The following is a 16,517-nucleotide window of genomic DNA, read 5'->3' as shown; positions in this document are numbered from 1 at the left end:
TATATGCTTTGGAACAGATGTGTCCTAAGCACCCTTCATTAAAAACAGTTTTTATTACAGAATGAACATGTTCATTATCAAAATTTCTAACTTCACCAAAGTTGATAAAATAGTGAAAGCTTCCTTGTTGCCTCCTCCAAATCCAAGTCCTGAAAGGGATGTGCTGGGGAAAGCTTGGCATGAGTCTTTGCAGATTTCTTTCCATGTCCACACTATGATAGTATAATACAATACAATATAATATATAATATGCTCTTAGAGCTACTTAGTTCTATTTAACTCAACCAATATTTCATCATATGAATATACCACAATTTTAGTTGTTTGAACATTTTTATTACCAAAAAAGCTATAACAAATTTCCTTGGACAGAATTTTTGCACATTTATTCAAGCATTTTTGAAGGTTAGGCTTCTCAAATTAAAATTACTAGGTTAAATATATATATATATATATATATATATATATATATATACACATATATATTTTAAAGTTTAGTGGAAACTGCCAAATCCCATCCATGGGAAGTATACTTTATACTCCCTCAAGTATTATATGAAGGTTCCTGCTTCTCCCAACATTTCTGTCAATAATGTAAATCACTATCTTTTCTAATTTTACCAATTTGAATGTGAAGATGGTGTTTTATGACTTATATATATATATATAAAGCTATTATATATATATCTGTAGCATTAGATACCTTCTTATACATTTATTGACATTTTTTCTATAATGTATTTCTTCTATAATTTGCTTGTTTGTATTCTTTGTTGATTTTTAAAACCAAATTTCATTTGTCTTATTGATTGATAGGAATAATTTATGTATTTTAATAGTAATACTTTTTCATATATACTGCAGTAGAGGGCATAGAAGGCGGGCCGTAAGGTTGAATCTGGCTCTTTGTTAACTAAAGGGTGATTCTGAGTGGCTTAGTCTGTTAGTTCCTCTTCTCTTTGACGAGCATAATAAAACCCACCCAAGGCTGCTGTGAGGATTAAAACATGATAAGAAGACACACTCACAAATATTCTGCTTTAGCAAAGAAGTACATCAGCCAGGTTGGTTTTCTGAATTGTATATGCTTATGTGTGAGTGTGTGTGTACGTCTGTATTCTATGTTACCTAAAGAAGCAAAAAAGAGAGGCACGTGGTTAAGCTCACAGGGGGTGGATTCCACTGATGTTACTTGAGTTCCTTTTGCAAGAAGAACACAGAATCACAGAAGGAAACGATCCCCAAAGATGAACCTCGCATGTGAAATCTTAGCCAGCTTCCTTCTGATTTTCACTGTTCCCACCAAAGGTAAGTTGGTGTGAGGGTCTTCACTCTCACTGTTAGAAGCTTCGTTAGAGACCCTGAACTGAGCATAGAGGTCAGAAAGGTCACAGCCCTGCTTTTCCTTGGCAGCGAGTCACCTCAGCCACTGTCTTGCTTTTTGTAGGTGAAGACCCTGAAAGCATTGTCGTCTGGGGTGCCCTGGATCATGACCTCAACCTGGACATTCCTGGTTTTCCAAGAAGTGATATAGTGGCAGATATAAAATGGAACAGAAACAAAAACAAGATTGCACGAATAAAGAAAGATATGCCACTTCACAATGAAATGGACAAATATGATATGTTTACAAATGGAACTCTGAAAATTAAAACTCTGATGAGAAACGATAGTGGTCTCTATGAGGTAGAGGTTTATGATTCAAATGGAGTAAACCTACTGAGCAAAAAATTTGATTTGAAGATTCAAGGTAAGTCTTTGACCCCTAAATTCCTCCATCTCAAAATGGGTGCTATTTAGCAAGCCAAAGAGTAGCATTTATGCAAGGTCCCCAGCCCAGATGTTGGCCTTGGGGAGCCCTAAGGGAAACTGAATGCATTCCTCCTGCCTCGATGCAAGCTCCAGTCTTGTGGGAGAGATAGACGCCACAGCTAATAGACCCTCGTGTCTACACACTCCACCTCTCCAGAGGTGGTGGGGATGCTGATTTGAGTGAAGGATCTAGATTGACATGGCATTAATTAGGAGGAGGGGAATCAGTGGGCAGAAGGGGGAAACGGTGACCATTTCAGGTGGATGATGAAGGATAAGCTATGAGGCTAGGACGGGGAGGCTGATTGAAGGGCAGTGGGTCTTCTGTCCGGAGAGACAATTTCAAGCCCAGATGTCCTGAAGGAGTGGTGGTAAGGCAGGAAAGGGCTGGAAACAATGTATTAAAGGATGAATGGTTTCTAATCTGCTCAACATCAGCATGATCAAAGGTAGAAGGTGTTTTTGCTGGTATCTGTAGAAAATACACAGGGTGTGGCTCCATATGTCTATGCGTGTACTGGGAGAGCAGTAGTAGCTATGGAAGATGAAAGATGGAAGACTAGGCAGGGAGCTGCTGCTTTAATCTGGGGGAAGCAGGAAGGGGCTGCTTGGTGAGTCTTAATTCAGGCTTCATGTTGGAATCAGCTGAGGTACAGTAAAAGTTACCAGTACTAAGTCCCATCCCAGACCAATTAAATCAGAGTTTTTTGGCTCAGGGCCTGGGCATTGTAGGCACTAAACGCCCCAGGTGATTTTAAAGCACAGCTGAAGCTGATAACCAGTGGCCTAGACCACAGGGTGCCTACAACATGCCTGAAGCTTGCTTACACTGAGGGTCATGTGTGGAAAAAGGATGGACAAAGTGGCTTGAGTTCGAGAGAGAGGGACGAGAAAGTAGAATTGAAATGACATTGAAGTAGCAAGTCCAGGAGTCACTTGGCAGGGCATAGATAACAGTAGAAGAAGAAGCTGAACTTTGCTTGGAGAAGAAGATAGGAACCTGAGCCTGAACACAAGCCAGAGATTCAGTGAGCAAATAAGCATTTCTGTGCTTGACACAGGAAATGCTGCCAAAGGAAGGGCCCCCTCCTCCCACGTAAAGTCACCCTCCAGCCCTGCTCTTGAGCACGCGGATCTGGTAGCAGCCCCCACCCACAACAGTCACAGACATTGGCAGCCCCCCTGCAGATGACAACCTGCCACACCTAATCCGGCACCAGAATACAGACTACAGCTCAGAAACGGGGTGAGATAGATGCAGCCAGAACAGGCCTCTGTTGTGGGCTCTGGGAACCACAGATGTCATAACTTTGGCCTATTTCAAACTTGAGCTTCACATCATGTATCATTTAGTATTGCCTGGGTGATAATGGCTACCAGTGATGTGTGATGTGCTTTGCTACATGCTCTTACTTGAGGATCCCAACAACCCTGAGAGGTCGTTATTCCCTGATCAACTTTGAGGAAACAGGTAGTGGTCTGATGGGAGCAAAGTCAGGATCCAAACCCAAGGCTGGTTTTAGCAAGGATGGTGACATTCTGCCCTCACCCTGCCCCGACCCACCCCTACCCCATCAGCTTTATTGAGATATAATGCACGTCCCACAAAATTCACCCATTTAGAGTATATGATTCTATGGCTTGTAGTATATTTACAGAGATGTACAACCAAACCGACAATCAGTTTTAGAATGTTTTCACAACCTCAAAAATAAATTCTCACTCTTGCCAAAAGACAGAGATCTTTCCATGACACAACTGCCATCCTGTGTGTGTGTGTGTGTGTGTGTGTGTGTAAATGTTACAGAGCATGTCAGTTTGTGATCCAGTCACCATTTCTTGCCACATGGCCTTGGGCAAATTCTCTATCTGCTCTGAGTCTGATTTTCATAATTATAACCCTATGGGGTATTCATGGGACAAGGCTTCAGGGCAAAAGCTAACCATAGGTGCGTCAGGCCCCTGGGACACAGTACCTGTCTCCTCAGTGCTAGAGTTCTCTCTGTCTCTGTTCCTTCAAGCTTGTTTCCAATCTTGGTACCCACAACTCCTTAACGAGGGGGCTGTTGCCATTAGCTGAGGAAGTCCCCTTAAAAGCAGATGTTAGTGGAGAAGGAGGTCGTCCTAGCAACCTGGAAATCAGAGCGCGCTCATCTATGAGATGTACCCTCACTCGATACAATCATGCCTCTTGTACGAAACTGTCTTACAGACAGCATATGTACAAAGATATGCTTTCAAGTGGCTGCACATTGCTGGGTGGTTTATGTCAGTGAAGTACTGGAAAGGATCTTAAAGTCCCCAGCAGTTAGAAACTTACTGATTAAATCCGAATGCGTGCGTGCTCAGTCACTCAGTCCTTTCCTACTCTATGATCCCATGGGCTGCTAGGCTCCTCTGTCCATGGGATTTTCCCAGCAAGAATACTGGAGCGGGTTGCCATTTCCTTCTCCACGGGATCTTCTCGACCCAGAGATGGAGCTTGCGTCTCCTGTATTGGCAGGCGGACTGTTAACCACTGAGCCACCAGGGAAGCCCTTAAAATCAACAATATATCATTTAAAAAGATGGTGGACATGTATATTTATTGGTGTTCATAAAGTAAAGAATTTCATAATAGATCAGTAAAGGGAAAAAGGCAGACTAAAAAATCATATGATCCAATTTTATTTTTTAGAACATTATTTATATATGGCATGCGTGCATAGAAAACATTTGTTAGATGCATTGAAACATTGATAATTATTGACTCTGCGTGATAGAATTGCAAGTGATTTTTAATCTTTTTGAAACTTTTTTGATATTTTATCAATTTTTACAGTGATGTGATTTACTTGTATGTTTTTTTTACTCGTATTTTTAATTGGAGGATAATTGCTTTACAATATTGTGTTGTTTTCAACTGTACAACAACATGTAGATTTATAAATAGAAAAAAAAAAAAGGAATATTTCCATTTTGAAAACACAAACAAACTCCTCAACTCAACCCCTAGAGCATGAACTGACCCTGTCTTGGTGTACGGGGATGTTTTTCCATCCTCTTCATTCGGGGTCACACTGAATCTCTGGATGGGAAAACACTTAATTTCTGCATACCTATATTCTGGGACAGAAATGAAATTTGGCGAGAAAGTTCATGGGGAAGATATGATTGTCTGGGAGTCAGGGAGGGAGGAAATCATTAAGAAAGAAAAAAAGGTATCCATCTGCATGATGAATGGAAGGCTGCTGAGAGAGAAAGGTGGCAACTCTGAGGAAAGAAAGGGAAGGCAGGGTGAGAAAAAGGGCAGAATCTGGTCACAGCTCACAAGTGGTGGAGTACGATTTGAACCTGGTCCAAATAACACCATGGCCAGGGCTTTTTCTTTCATGACACAGCCTTCGAATATTATCATGTCAGAAAAGGAAAGGCAGGGCATGTGTGATCACAACAGCTACCACCAATATTGTGTGTGCTCAGTCGTGTCCAACTCTTTGCAACCCCATGGACTGAAGCCCAGCAGTCTCCTCTGTCCATGGAATTTTCCAGGCAAGAATACTAGAGTGGGGTGCCACTTCCTGCTCCAGGGCGTCTTCCCTACCCAGGGATCGAACCCCTGTCTCTTGTGCCTCCTGCATTGGCAGGTGGGTTCTTTACCACTGTGCCACCTGGGAAGCCCCACCACCAGTATTGCCAGAGCCCAGCCATGTGCCAGGGCTTTGTCACCTGTCATCCTTGCTGTGCAGGTGGGGAACGTTTTTCTTATCCTTATCTATGGGTGAGCACCAGTGAGGTGTGGGGAGTGGCCCAGCAGCTCTGGGAGGATGAAGAGGCTCTGTCTGTCCAGAGCTTGAACAGCACCACTGCTCCCAGGATCTGCCGGGGGAAGGAGGAAGGAGTTTCCATTTGTGACCAAGGCCCCAGGCTATACATGTACCAGTTTCTCAAGGGTCAGGTTCCCAGTTGCTCTTAAAGCATTTCTCCCAACCCTCCATCCCCAACAGACTACTGTGCCATGTGGGGATCACGACATGGTAAACCTCTTAACTGTATGACTGAACTTGAATTTGGGAGGGTGAGCTCCTCTCCTGATTTGCCATTTATTAGTGGGTACCTTTGGACCATCCATTTAACCCTCCCAGACCCTTGGGTACTTCATCTATAAACAGGAAGAAAAACATCAGCCTCTCTGTTTGTTAGGATGAAATGATATCATATATGTGAAAGCATTTTAAGGTATAAAGAAAGAAGGTAAAGTCACTCAGTCATGTCCAACTCTTTGCAACCCCATGGACTGTAGCCCACCAGGCTCCTCCATCCATGGAATTTTCTAGGCAAGAGTACTGGAGTGGGTTGCCATTTCCTTCTCTAGAAGATCTTCCCAACCCAGGGATCAAACCCAGGTCTCCCACATTGCAGGTAGACACTTTACCATCTGAAAATATGATGTATATTTTACTGATATATTTATAAATATCAGAAATAAATTTATTCTGAATGTGCTGTATAAATAACATAAAATAGAAATGATATTTTTTAAATTGCTAGGAATCTTTGAAATTGTTTCCTGTTCCCCAACTAACTCCATTTTCCCTCTCTAAATAGGTATATCTTTTACAATCAGTAAGTTGCCTGACTTGAGTTGTATCTTTCTTTTCTTTTCAGAGATGCTCTCAGGACCTGAAATTAACTGGATCTGTACCAACAGAACTGTGAGCTGCAAGGTAGAAAATGGAAGTAATCCTAAATTAGAACTGTTTTTAAATATGACCCGTGTCAAACAAGATCATGGGAAGCTCATCACCTACACGTGGAACACCAGATGGAATAAAACATTCAAGTGCGTGGCGAGTAACCATGTCGATAGCAAAGTCAGCATAGAGATCGCCGTGTGTCCAGGTGCGTGGTGGGCACTGGTCGGGCGCCACAAGTTCATGTCACAATCCAGTCTTTAAGGCCGAACAGGCAAGGACTGCTCCAGGGCATGGGTGCTTGGCCTGGGAGGCCGCTTTGGCTCAGGATGAGAACTGAAAACATCCCTCTTTCTCCTGGAAATCTCCAAGGGAAGGCTTAGAGGAGAGAGGGGGTAGTGTTCCCTGTTTACCCGTCTTGGGATTCTTCTCACAGAGCATGGTCTAACCTCAGGAAATTAAAAAGATGCTCTCCTCGGAGAAAGAATTGCTGAGTTGAAGAGATAAAAGGAGCTGAAATGGTTATCTCATATAGACGGCCCCTTGCCAGAGAGGCAAACTGACTTGCCCATGGTCTCTCAGTTAGTCAGGGACCATGATTGTGACCCCAGGGCAATGATGGAGAAGGGAGCAAGAAAGATTCCTTTCTGGAGGGGCGATGGTCAGCACCTCCTATCAGAGGCAGGAGCAGAAGGGCTCCTTCTAGAAACCCAGGAAGTGAAGGACTTGGAGAGAGGAAAAGCTTGAGGCCAGGGAGGACTGTGAACCCAGGTGGGCAATGCTCTTACTGCCTCAGAGCAGACAGCTCAGCACGCTAAGTTCTGAAATTTCAAGAGTCTAAGTTCTTTCCTGCTCCCCAACTTGACATGACCCCCCAAAGTAATTTTTGAAAGATGGCCTGCTCTGGCCTGGGAGACTGGGGTCTGGACCTCTAGTTTCTATCTGTCTAAATATATCGGGATGGCCTGGACAGAGTCCCTTCCTCTTTCTGGGCTTCAGCCTCCTGAGCCACAAAGAAGATAAGCCCCGTGATCCCCAAGCGTCTACTCATCTGATACTCCACGATTATCTTTCCAGTGCTGCCTGGTCAATCCCCGAAAGGAAGCCAAGCACAAAACAGTGATCTGGCCAGATTTCCTTAGTTTCTATAGCAATTTTGGTGGGTCAGTGACCCTAGGAAGCAACCCTGAGCTGGTGTGAAGTCAGAAGTAAGACTTTAATATATACTTTGAATTAGTTATCAGTTGTGTAGCAAACGACCCCATATGTAGTGGCTTAAAACAGCAAACAGCGTTGAAGATAATAATCTCACGGTTTCTGTGAGACATTGAATCTGGGACTGGCCTCGCTGATGCTTCTGGCTCAGAGTCATTCATGAAGCTATTGTCAAGGTACTAGCAGGGGCTGCAGTCAAGTCAGTCAGGTACAAGCTCTGCTGAGGGAGGAGCCACTTCCAAGTTTACTCACGTGCATTCGGCTGCCTCCCAGTATGGCAGCCCCTTCCCTCAGGGAAGCTTGAGAAACAGCAACAGTAAGGGCCCAGCGCAAAAGCCAGGCTCTTTGGTCTGTGTACTTGGTCTCAGGTCCCATCACTGCTGCTGTACTCTATTCATTCAGGAGCCACTCAGTAAGCCCGGCCCACATTTAATCAGAAGGGGTCACACACAGGTAGAAATCTCAGGAGGCAGGGCTCAATGGCGACCATCCTAGAGTCCACAAGTCACACGCTCAGACCAGCGTCACGTCACCTCCTATGAAATCTCTGACTCCCAGTCATCCCTCCCTGCCCCCCATCACTAAGGCACAGTGAGTGAGGTAGCCCCTCCTCGACTTCACAAGCTCTTATCCCCTTTCAGGGTGCTCTTAATTAGAGTTGCCAGATTTAGCAAATTAAAAAAAAAAAAGTGTAAATATTTTTTTTTGGTCACCCTGCATGGCATGCAGGATCTTAGTTCCCCAACCAGGAATCGACCCCATACCTCCTGCATTGGAAACACAGAGTCTTAACCACTGGATCATCAGGGAAGTCTCTAAAAAGACAGTATAAGTGTGCTCCAAGTGTTGCATGGGACATCCTTATACTAAATCATTATTCATTGTTTATTTCTAATTTAACTAGTCATCTCCTGTATTTTATCTGGTAATGCTACTCCATGTGTATTTTAACCAGATCCCAGCAGTATAAAAATGTGTGTGCATTAGGGATGGAGGAAGAGAGGAAGGGCTTTGGGGGGAGCTGGGGTTTGAAGACAGGACCCTTCCTGTCACCTCCCTGTGGTGCAGAGTTGGGGGAGCCAAGTGGGGGAAGGGGCACTAGAGAGATGGGAGGAATACCTAGGGCAAGCCTGGGGAGGACAAGGTGGCTCTTGAAGACCCTAAAGTGGATCTGGATGCATCACCCTAAAAGGCCAAGGCAGAGAGGAGCAATGACATGATTAACCACTTGGCTCAAAAAAGATAAGCATGTACTTAAAATCAAAATAGTAGGAGGAGGGAGCCAGTTTAGATACGCAAAAGGACTCTACCACATGAATTCATGGGCATATCATCTCTGAGAGGGAGTGCAGAAAGGAGTGTGGCTGGATTTAGTGACTGTGAGGACATAGCTTTGCATGACAGCCACGTCTGAGACATGCTGGAACCTCCCCCACAGAAAGCACCCAGAGGCTGTGCTGGACAAATCTGTGAACAGAGTGTGTAAGGCACACCTACATTCCCAAGTGTGCCCAGATAAGGGCACGCTTGTCCCGTCTGAGGACTCTGAGGAGACAGGCTGGCAGCTGCATGGTTTAGCCCCGTGTTCCTCAACTGGTCCTAGGCTTGCCCCCAACCCCCCCAGGTCAGACCCTGGGAAGGCCTTGGCTGAGCCCAAGGTGGATTCTGATAGCCCTGGCCCTTCCTCCAAGCAGGCAGAACCTAAAGGGCCCTTCTGCCTTTCCCAGTCCAGTTTCACAACAGGTTAGGATTATGCCTGCTTTTCTAATGGAAGCCCCTTCATCCACAGAGCCTAGAAAGTCTGTGTAACAGGCAGGCAAAGAATGGGTCAGAGAGAGAGACACTTAGGAAGAAAGGCAAGGATTAACAAACCACTGCAGTCTGAACACCTGTTTAGTTTGGTTTCTGAGCCTCTGGCTTACTCCTGGGGTCCGTCCTGGGCTTCACGGGTAACAGTATCTTCCCAAGAATGTTAGGCTGGAGAAGGGTTTCCTTGTGATGCTGGGCCGAGCTCTGTTCATTCTCAGGATGGACGAATCCCCTGAGCCCTGGCCCCAGCTGCTGACTCTGTGACTGCTATCGACTCACAAAGGGGCAGGTGGCCCAGCATCCCTCTCAGGAAACAGCTCCCAGAAGTGCCAGTGCACGGAACTGTAGTCAGGGCAGGCTCCATCCTTGTGTGTAGTTTCACACTTTATAAAGCACTTTCACATCCATTATCTGATTGACTTCCAACAGCCACCTAGAATGTAAATTCATTATCTCCATTTTTTCAAAGACAGGAACAGGCTCAGAGAGGTGAAGTAACTGGCCAACGGTCACACAGCTCCTACCTAGAAAAGCCTGCACTCAAATCCATTTCTCTTAACACAGTCATTGTTATCCTCATTGCATTACAGCAGCTGAAGGTCTGTGAGTTGAAGATCGAGTTCACTGCTGTGGCTAACTCACTGTGTGTCTGAGTTTCTCTCACAGGCCAGGGAAAATTTGGGAGAGGGTGCTGGCTTTGAGGTTAATGGCACCCCACTCCAGTACTCTTGCCTGGAAAATGGCTGCAGTCCATGGGGTCACGAAGAGTCGGACACGACTGAGCAACTTCACTTTCACTTTTCACTTTCATGCATTGGAGAAGGAAATGGCAACCCACTCCAGTGTTCTTGCCTGGAGAATCCCAGGGATGGGGAAGCCTTGTGGGCTGCCGTCTATGGGGTTGCACAGAGTCGGACATGACTGAAGCGACTTAGCAGCAGCAGCAGCAGCAGCTGGGCTGGACACATGAAACATGGATCCTGTCTTTGGAAAGTGCCTGGTCATGAGAGTGAGGAAAAAGCAATCATGATGTAGGAGGGCAACCAGAGATGAAGCTGGATAAACAGTGCAGAAACATGAAGATGAGGGGCTGCTTAAAGGAACCACTCGGGAATGGATGCTGTGTGACCTCAGGCAACTCATCTTTCCTCTCTGGGCCTTGTGCGTGAAACTAGAGATTACACTAGATTTTCTCTAACCTCGTTCTCAGATCTAAACTTCTGTGACATCCTCCTTGAGAGGGGACAGAGCCTTGGCTCACGAAGAATCAGGCATTTCTGGTCCAGAAGAACAGCTCTCGAAGGAGCCTTGTGAGAGGGCTTATTGTGAACCCTGCACTCCTTGAGGTATTGACCTTGTTCACCAGCCTCCATGAGCTTAGCCTCCGTAAGGCTGAGAAGTCCCATCAAACTCTTTCATCCTTAAGATGGGAGGCAGGAGTCCTCGAGTCCTTGGCCAGAGCAATGAAATGGCCCCTCTTCCCAGGACCTCCCATCCATGCCGCATCTGTTCCTCTTGCAGATGAAGGTCTGGATTTGTACCTCATCATCGGCATTTGTGTAGGAGGCACCGTCTTCCTCATCTTCGTGGCACTACTCATTTTCTACATCAGCAGGAGGAAAAAACAGAGCCGCAGGAGAGATGGTAAGCTCCCCCTTCTTCTGTCCCACCGCAGGCCTGGGTGAAATCCCCGTGGAAACAGCTCATGGGGCTGGCACCCAGAGTCTGGAAAGAAAAAACTGGAGATGGGTAGTTTCAGAATGTCAGGGCCTTCACCGGCGGTTACAGGTTGTTCCATTTTGTGGTTAGCTTGAGTTTTGAAAAACAGATTCTCAGTGGTGACAATGGGGGAGATTTGAGAAGCTCAGTCCAGGTTGGCCTCACTGGAATCCACCACCCGAAGCTGACTCTGTGCAAAGCTGTGTGGTCATGCTTTGAATGAGACATGTGTATCTATGTGGATAGAAAGATTAGCTTCAAAACACCATTTCTGTGAACCAACATCTTGTCTTCTCCTGAGGAGGGTGGCCAAGGTGGGTTCAGGACCAGTCTCCTAGGAACACAGGTAAAATTTCAGCACAGTGGGGACTCACAGGAGCACACTTGTTCTAAAACTGGGTGTTTCTATTCCCTTTCCAATTCACTGTTCCAAGAGGAAGTGTCAGGGCTATGAGTGTTTCTTCCTTGAACCAGCCCTGACAACCCACTAAGAATGAAAATGTTATGCTCGTGAGGAGCTGGCTCAAGGAGCATCCAGGCCACCCAAAGCAGTGTGTTCAGAAAATGATGTTTCTGTGGACACTGGGATGAGGGTGTTAGGGAGCAATGCTACAGGTGGGTCCAGCAAGGGGTGTCCAGTCATCAGCAGGACGTGAGGACAGGTGGATGGGTCCTCAGGTTCTCACAAGCTCACATTCACAGCAGGACTGGTCCCCCCCATGTGGGGTCTCTCCCTGGAGTGGGCCTGGCACTCCCAGGCCAGCTGCCTCTGCAACCACCCAAACAAAGACCTAGTCTGCACCTCCCCAGGCAGTGGTGGCCTTGGGCCACCTTTGGATTTATCTTCCTTACTTTAGACGTCTTTCCTCAGGCCTCCCTCTGGCCATTGCTCCAGCATGGCCCCAAGCTCCCACCTCCCTCTCTCCTGCACCCTCCACGCCCGTGGGGTTAGTCCCATTAGCACACACGGTTTCCTTGGCCCTACTCGGGCAGTTTTCCATCCCCATTCCCCCTGCAAACTCTCCTTCCTCACTGCTTAAGAGTCAAAGATCCCATGCTTGCACCTCACATGCCACCCGGTGGCAAAACAACTGTTCTCTCATGAGGCTGAAATGACCAACATGATGATCAACTCACGCTGACAAAGGAGTTGGCTGTGCCAGACCCTAATCTGTAATATGATGCTTTTTAAAAATGTATTTATTTTTAATTGGGGGATAATTGCTTTACAGTGTTGTGCTGGCTTCTGCCATATATCAACATGAATCAGCCATAGGTTTACCCATGTCCCATCCCTCTTGAACCTCCCTCCCTATTTTGATGTTTATATTCACTATCTCATCCAACTTTCTGCATGATCATATGAGACAGATTATATTCCTTCGGGTGAAGTTTAAGTTCAGTGAGGTTAAATGCTTTGTCCCAAAAACTGTGGCCAGTAGGCTGAGTTAGGACAAAGGTAAAGTGAGCAAGGATCCCGGGTACAAAAGTTGAGGAGACCTCCACCCCCAGGGTTGACCCTGCCTTTGCACAGCCCCAGGGGTTAGGGCCGCCTTTGGTTTTTTGCCCTGGGTGGCTGTTCGCTTCATCTAGTCCAGGCCTAGTGCTGAGCAACCAGGAGATGCAGTGAGAGAGGAGCACATTGAGGCTGGAGGGATTCCATGCAGGCGTGGAGCAATGTGGGCTGCAGCTGGAGTTGCGCGCATGGCTGTGCTGGGGCCCACAGTCCTGCTCTGACGGGGGGCTGCACAGAGCTCTGATGACTTGCCTTGTCTGTCCAAGCCAACCTGAGGCGTCAGCCCCTTGGCCGTACCCCTCTCTTCCTCCCAGAACTCATGGGGCTCTCTGTCTGCATCTCTCTAGTGGCCCTGGGCCCCTACCAGAGACTGACATAGTGATTCGCAGTCCTGGTTTGTGCTGCTTGTTGACTTTAGGTTATCTAAGAAGAGTGCTTGTGTCTGAGCCATCACAGGCACTTAGCAATGGTAACTAATACCTGGAAGATAGGGAATAAGCATTCTAAAAACAAATGAACAAAACAGAGGGTGACCAGACTAGCAGTAAGCAAATGGCCAGCTCCAGCTTGCAGTCCAAGGATGGAAAAAGGTTTTCCCACGGCCCCATAGCTGGGACCTGGGGTTGGGGCTCAAAGTCCTCTGCATGGCCTCATGGCACCATCTCTGCCTCCTGGAGGCACCAAAGATGGCACAGAAGATATATTTTTCCCTTGCTGTGCATTTCACTTTTTGTGCTCATAGCACAGCAGCAGCTCCTCACCAAAACCCCAGCATTTGGCTTTGAGTCTTTGCGTTCAGAGTCACCCACTGCCTGGATTTCCAGCAGTCAGAGGAGGGTGCTTGGGCTTTCCTGATGGCTCAGCTGGTAAAGAATCTGCCTGCAATGCGGGAGACCTGGGTTTGATCCCTGGGTTGGGAAGATCCCCTGGAGGAGGGAACGGCTACCCACTCCAGTATTCTGGACAGAAGAATTTCATGGGCTGTACAGTCCATGGTGTCACAAAGAGTCAGACACGACTAGCAACTTTCACTTCACTTGTCACCTGAAGTCACAGGGTGGTGCTCAGAGAGGGCACGTGTTTCCTAACATACACCCCGGTACTGATGTGAGCAGCCATCCGCCCCGGGGAGGGATCCTCTTTCTAGCTTTCTAGAGAACACTGTGAGCATGGCTTTGGGCACAGGGAAGGAAATACCTAACTTGTAGCCCAAAGGGGGCCAGAGGGGCCACCGGGGCCCTCCAAGCCTATGGCACCTGAGCATCCTCAGATTTCCCGTGTGACTTTAAAACAGCAAAGGAAAATTACATTTCTCTGAGTCGTAGGCCTGTCTTCACGGATTGCCATCACAGAAAGCAGAAAATCCCAGAGAGGTGAGTGACCAGAGGAGGAATTTTTCTTCCAAGTTCAAGAGCATAGGGCTGGCTTATGAATTTCTGAGAAACTAATATGTTTCTAAGGACTAAACAGCCCCTTGCATATATCCCAACCCCTCGCCAGAATGTGGGTGAATTACAGAAGTGGGTGAAAGGTAGATCTCAGAGACCCATCTGAAGGCAGGTGGTTACTAACATCCTTTCTGACTGTGTGTGTTTGTTGCTCAGTCGTGTCCGACTCTTTGTGTCCCCGTGGACTGCAGCCTGCCAGGCTCCTCTGTCTGTGGGATTCTCTAGGCAGGAATGCTGGAGTGGGTTGCCATATCCTTCTCCAGGGGATCTTCCTGACCCAGGGATCGAACCCGGGTCTCCCACACTACAGGAAGATTCTTTACCATCTGAGCCACCAGGGAAGCCCCTCTCTGACTACTACAGATCCTATTATAAGGGCTCTGACCCTGAGTGGTGCTACGGTGTGATGCCTGGGGTGACTCTGAGGCAGGGCTGGGGTCTGAGTGCCCTCTCTGCCCCCTGGAGATCCAGGCATCAAGTTCTCCAGCGGATTCCTTGCCTCTGGCTCCCTGAGTTCTCTGAAGCCCTGGGCTGTCCCTCTATCTTGCTGGTGGGCCTTTCTGTCCTCCCCCTCAAGACCTGGAGTCTCTGGCGAGGAGAGGTGGCTTCTGCCTTCTCATCGTATCCTCCCCAGAGCAGCTAGCATGCTGTGGTGTGCACAGGAGGTGCGCTCGGTATTGTTACGCCGATCCTGATTTTTGCCAAGAGAACTCTTCAGAGAACTCTTCTTTGATCCTTGCAGATGAGGAGCTGGAGATAAAAGCACAGAGAGCGATCCTTGAGGAAAGAGGCCGGAAGCCTCAACAGACTCCAGTCTCGACTCCTGCAAATCCAGGCATGTCCCAAACTCCTCCAGTACCTGGCCATCGTTCTCAGCCCCCCGCTCATCGTCCACGGGCTCTTGGCCCCCGTGTCCAGCCCCAGCAGAAGAGGCTTCCTCCAACGCCAGGCACACAAGTTCACCAGCAAAAAGGCCCTCCCCTCCCCAAGCCTCGCGTTCAAACAAAACCTCCCTGTGACGCCGAAGAAAACTCCTAACTCTGCCGCAGCTGTCCTCTTCCTCTCATCAAAAGAGATGAAAACCCGTCCTTTCCCATAAAAGGCACTGTGGAATTTCTCCACTCCGGGTGTGCACGCCCACACCTCCATCCTCCAGCAAGGGTGCTCTCCAAGCAGACCACGATCGCCTCCCCAGCCCGTGAGCCACAACCAAGTGAGTTGCAGTCTGTGACTTCTAACGCAGCCAGGCTGCCTGATGTCTGCAGTCTCTGGCCCCCTTCCCCGATCACCGCTTCTCCAGGAAGGGAATAAAAGTGTGCACACGAGGACTGGGTGATATAGCACAGATTCCCTCTCAGAGCACGTGCCCATGTCAGATGTCAAGCAGTCACTGTGGCCGTGTCTTGTACAAGCAGCTTCCTGCTTGAGACACTCTTGGTTTCTTATGTGCCTGGTGGACACTTGCCCACTGTATTGGGAGTAGCAGTGAAATAAAAGCCTTGACTTGACCCCAGGTGTCATCTAGTGCTGAATGGGAAAGAGGCTATTTGGTGCGGTATGACAGCGCGACCAAATGTGGCCATCCCAATTCAACCAGTTCCCCTTCATCCCCCACCAGAACAACTGACATCCACTCCCCAGGCTCCAGGTGCAAAACTGGACCCACGGCCTACTGGTAGATTTGTATAAGGAATTGAAATCTCTATGCACACACTTCAATAAGAAGCACCAGAAAACATAACCTCATTTGCAGTTTTACTTCCTTGGTTCTTCAGACAGGTTCATGGTGAAGCATCCTTGAAAAGAGGGGGGATCCATAAAGACGGGAGGTTCCACGAGTCTGTCAGGCAACATGCAAAAGGAGCAGGCTGAGACACAACTCGGTCGAAGCAAACCCCAGGTCTTAAATGACCATGATTAAAAGGTCAGGCCCCACCCTCAGCTGGCAGTCATGCTAGTTGTACTTTGAGGGAAGTGGGGGAGAAAGAAAAAGAAAAAAACAGTTTACAGTTAAGGTTCTAAAGCGATAGATGGTGAGAAGGCACCTGGCTGCAATGTTGGCACCGTGCTGTTTGCGGTCCCGCCCGCCCGCCCGCTTTCTCCCAGCCTCTTAGACTTGTTAAACCCTGTCAAGCTCTGGCAGGAAGCTCTGAGGTCTAAACCGCAAAGTCTCTGTACATTCAGGACTTCCTGTGAGAGCTCACAGAGGGTTGAGCTGCTCTTTTCTCTGAACCAGGGCTTCTATTGTTTTAACACCCAGAGTTAATTATTAAGAATAATGATGAATGAAAGCCCATCGCCTCCTGAAATTCTAACATGGAGTCT

At 47.5% G+C, this 16,517-nt stretch overlaps 1 protein-coding gene and 1 long non-coding RNA gene across 2 annotated transcripts; one reads left to right on the top strand and one right to left on the bottom strand.

Moving 5' to 3' along the window:
- The first annotated feature begins 1,152 nt into the window (after positions 1-1,152).
- On the top strand, positions 1,153-15,700 carry CD2 (CD2 molecule). The gene is made up of 5 exons (XM_019956734.2): positions 1,153-1,308; positions 1,448-1,750; positions 6,460-6,693; positions 11,031-11,153; positions 14,935-15,700. Exons 1-5 carry the CDS (start codon positions 1,248-1,250, stop codon positions 15,228-15,230), a joined length of 1,017 nt encoding a protein of 338 aa, XP_019812293.2. The 5' UTR covers positions 1,153-1,247; the 3' UTR covers positions 15,231-15,700.
- Positions 10,678-14,937, bottom strand: LOC139182156 (uncharacterized). The gene is made up of 2 exons (XR_011565728.1): positions 14,772-14,937; positions 10,678-11,562 (listed from the first exon to the last, which is right to left on the bottom strand). It is a non-coding gene; the product is annotated as an uncharacterized lncRNA (long non-coding RNA).
- Positions 15,701-16,517: the final 817 nt, after the last annotated feature.

Source organism: Bos indicus, chromosome 3, assembly GCF_029378745.1.
Source record: "Bos indicus isolate NIAB-ARS_2022 breed Sahiwal x Tharparkar chromosome 3, NIAB-ARS_B.indTharparkar_mat_pri_1.0, whole genome shotgun sequence".
In the NCBI taxonomy this organism is placed as follows: Eukaryota; Metazoa; Chordata; class Mammalia; order Artiodactyla; family Bovidae; genus Bos; species Bos indicus.
The sequence above is the reverse complement of the archived record's forward strand: the minus strand, read 5'-3'. Positions and strand labels throughout refer to the sequence as shown.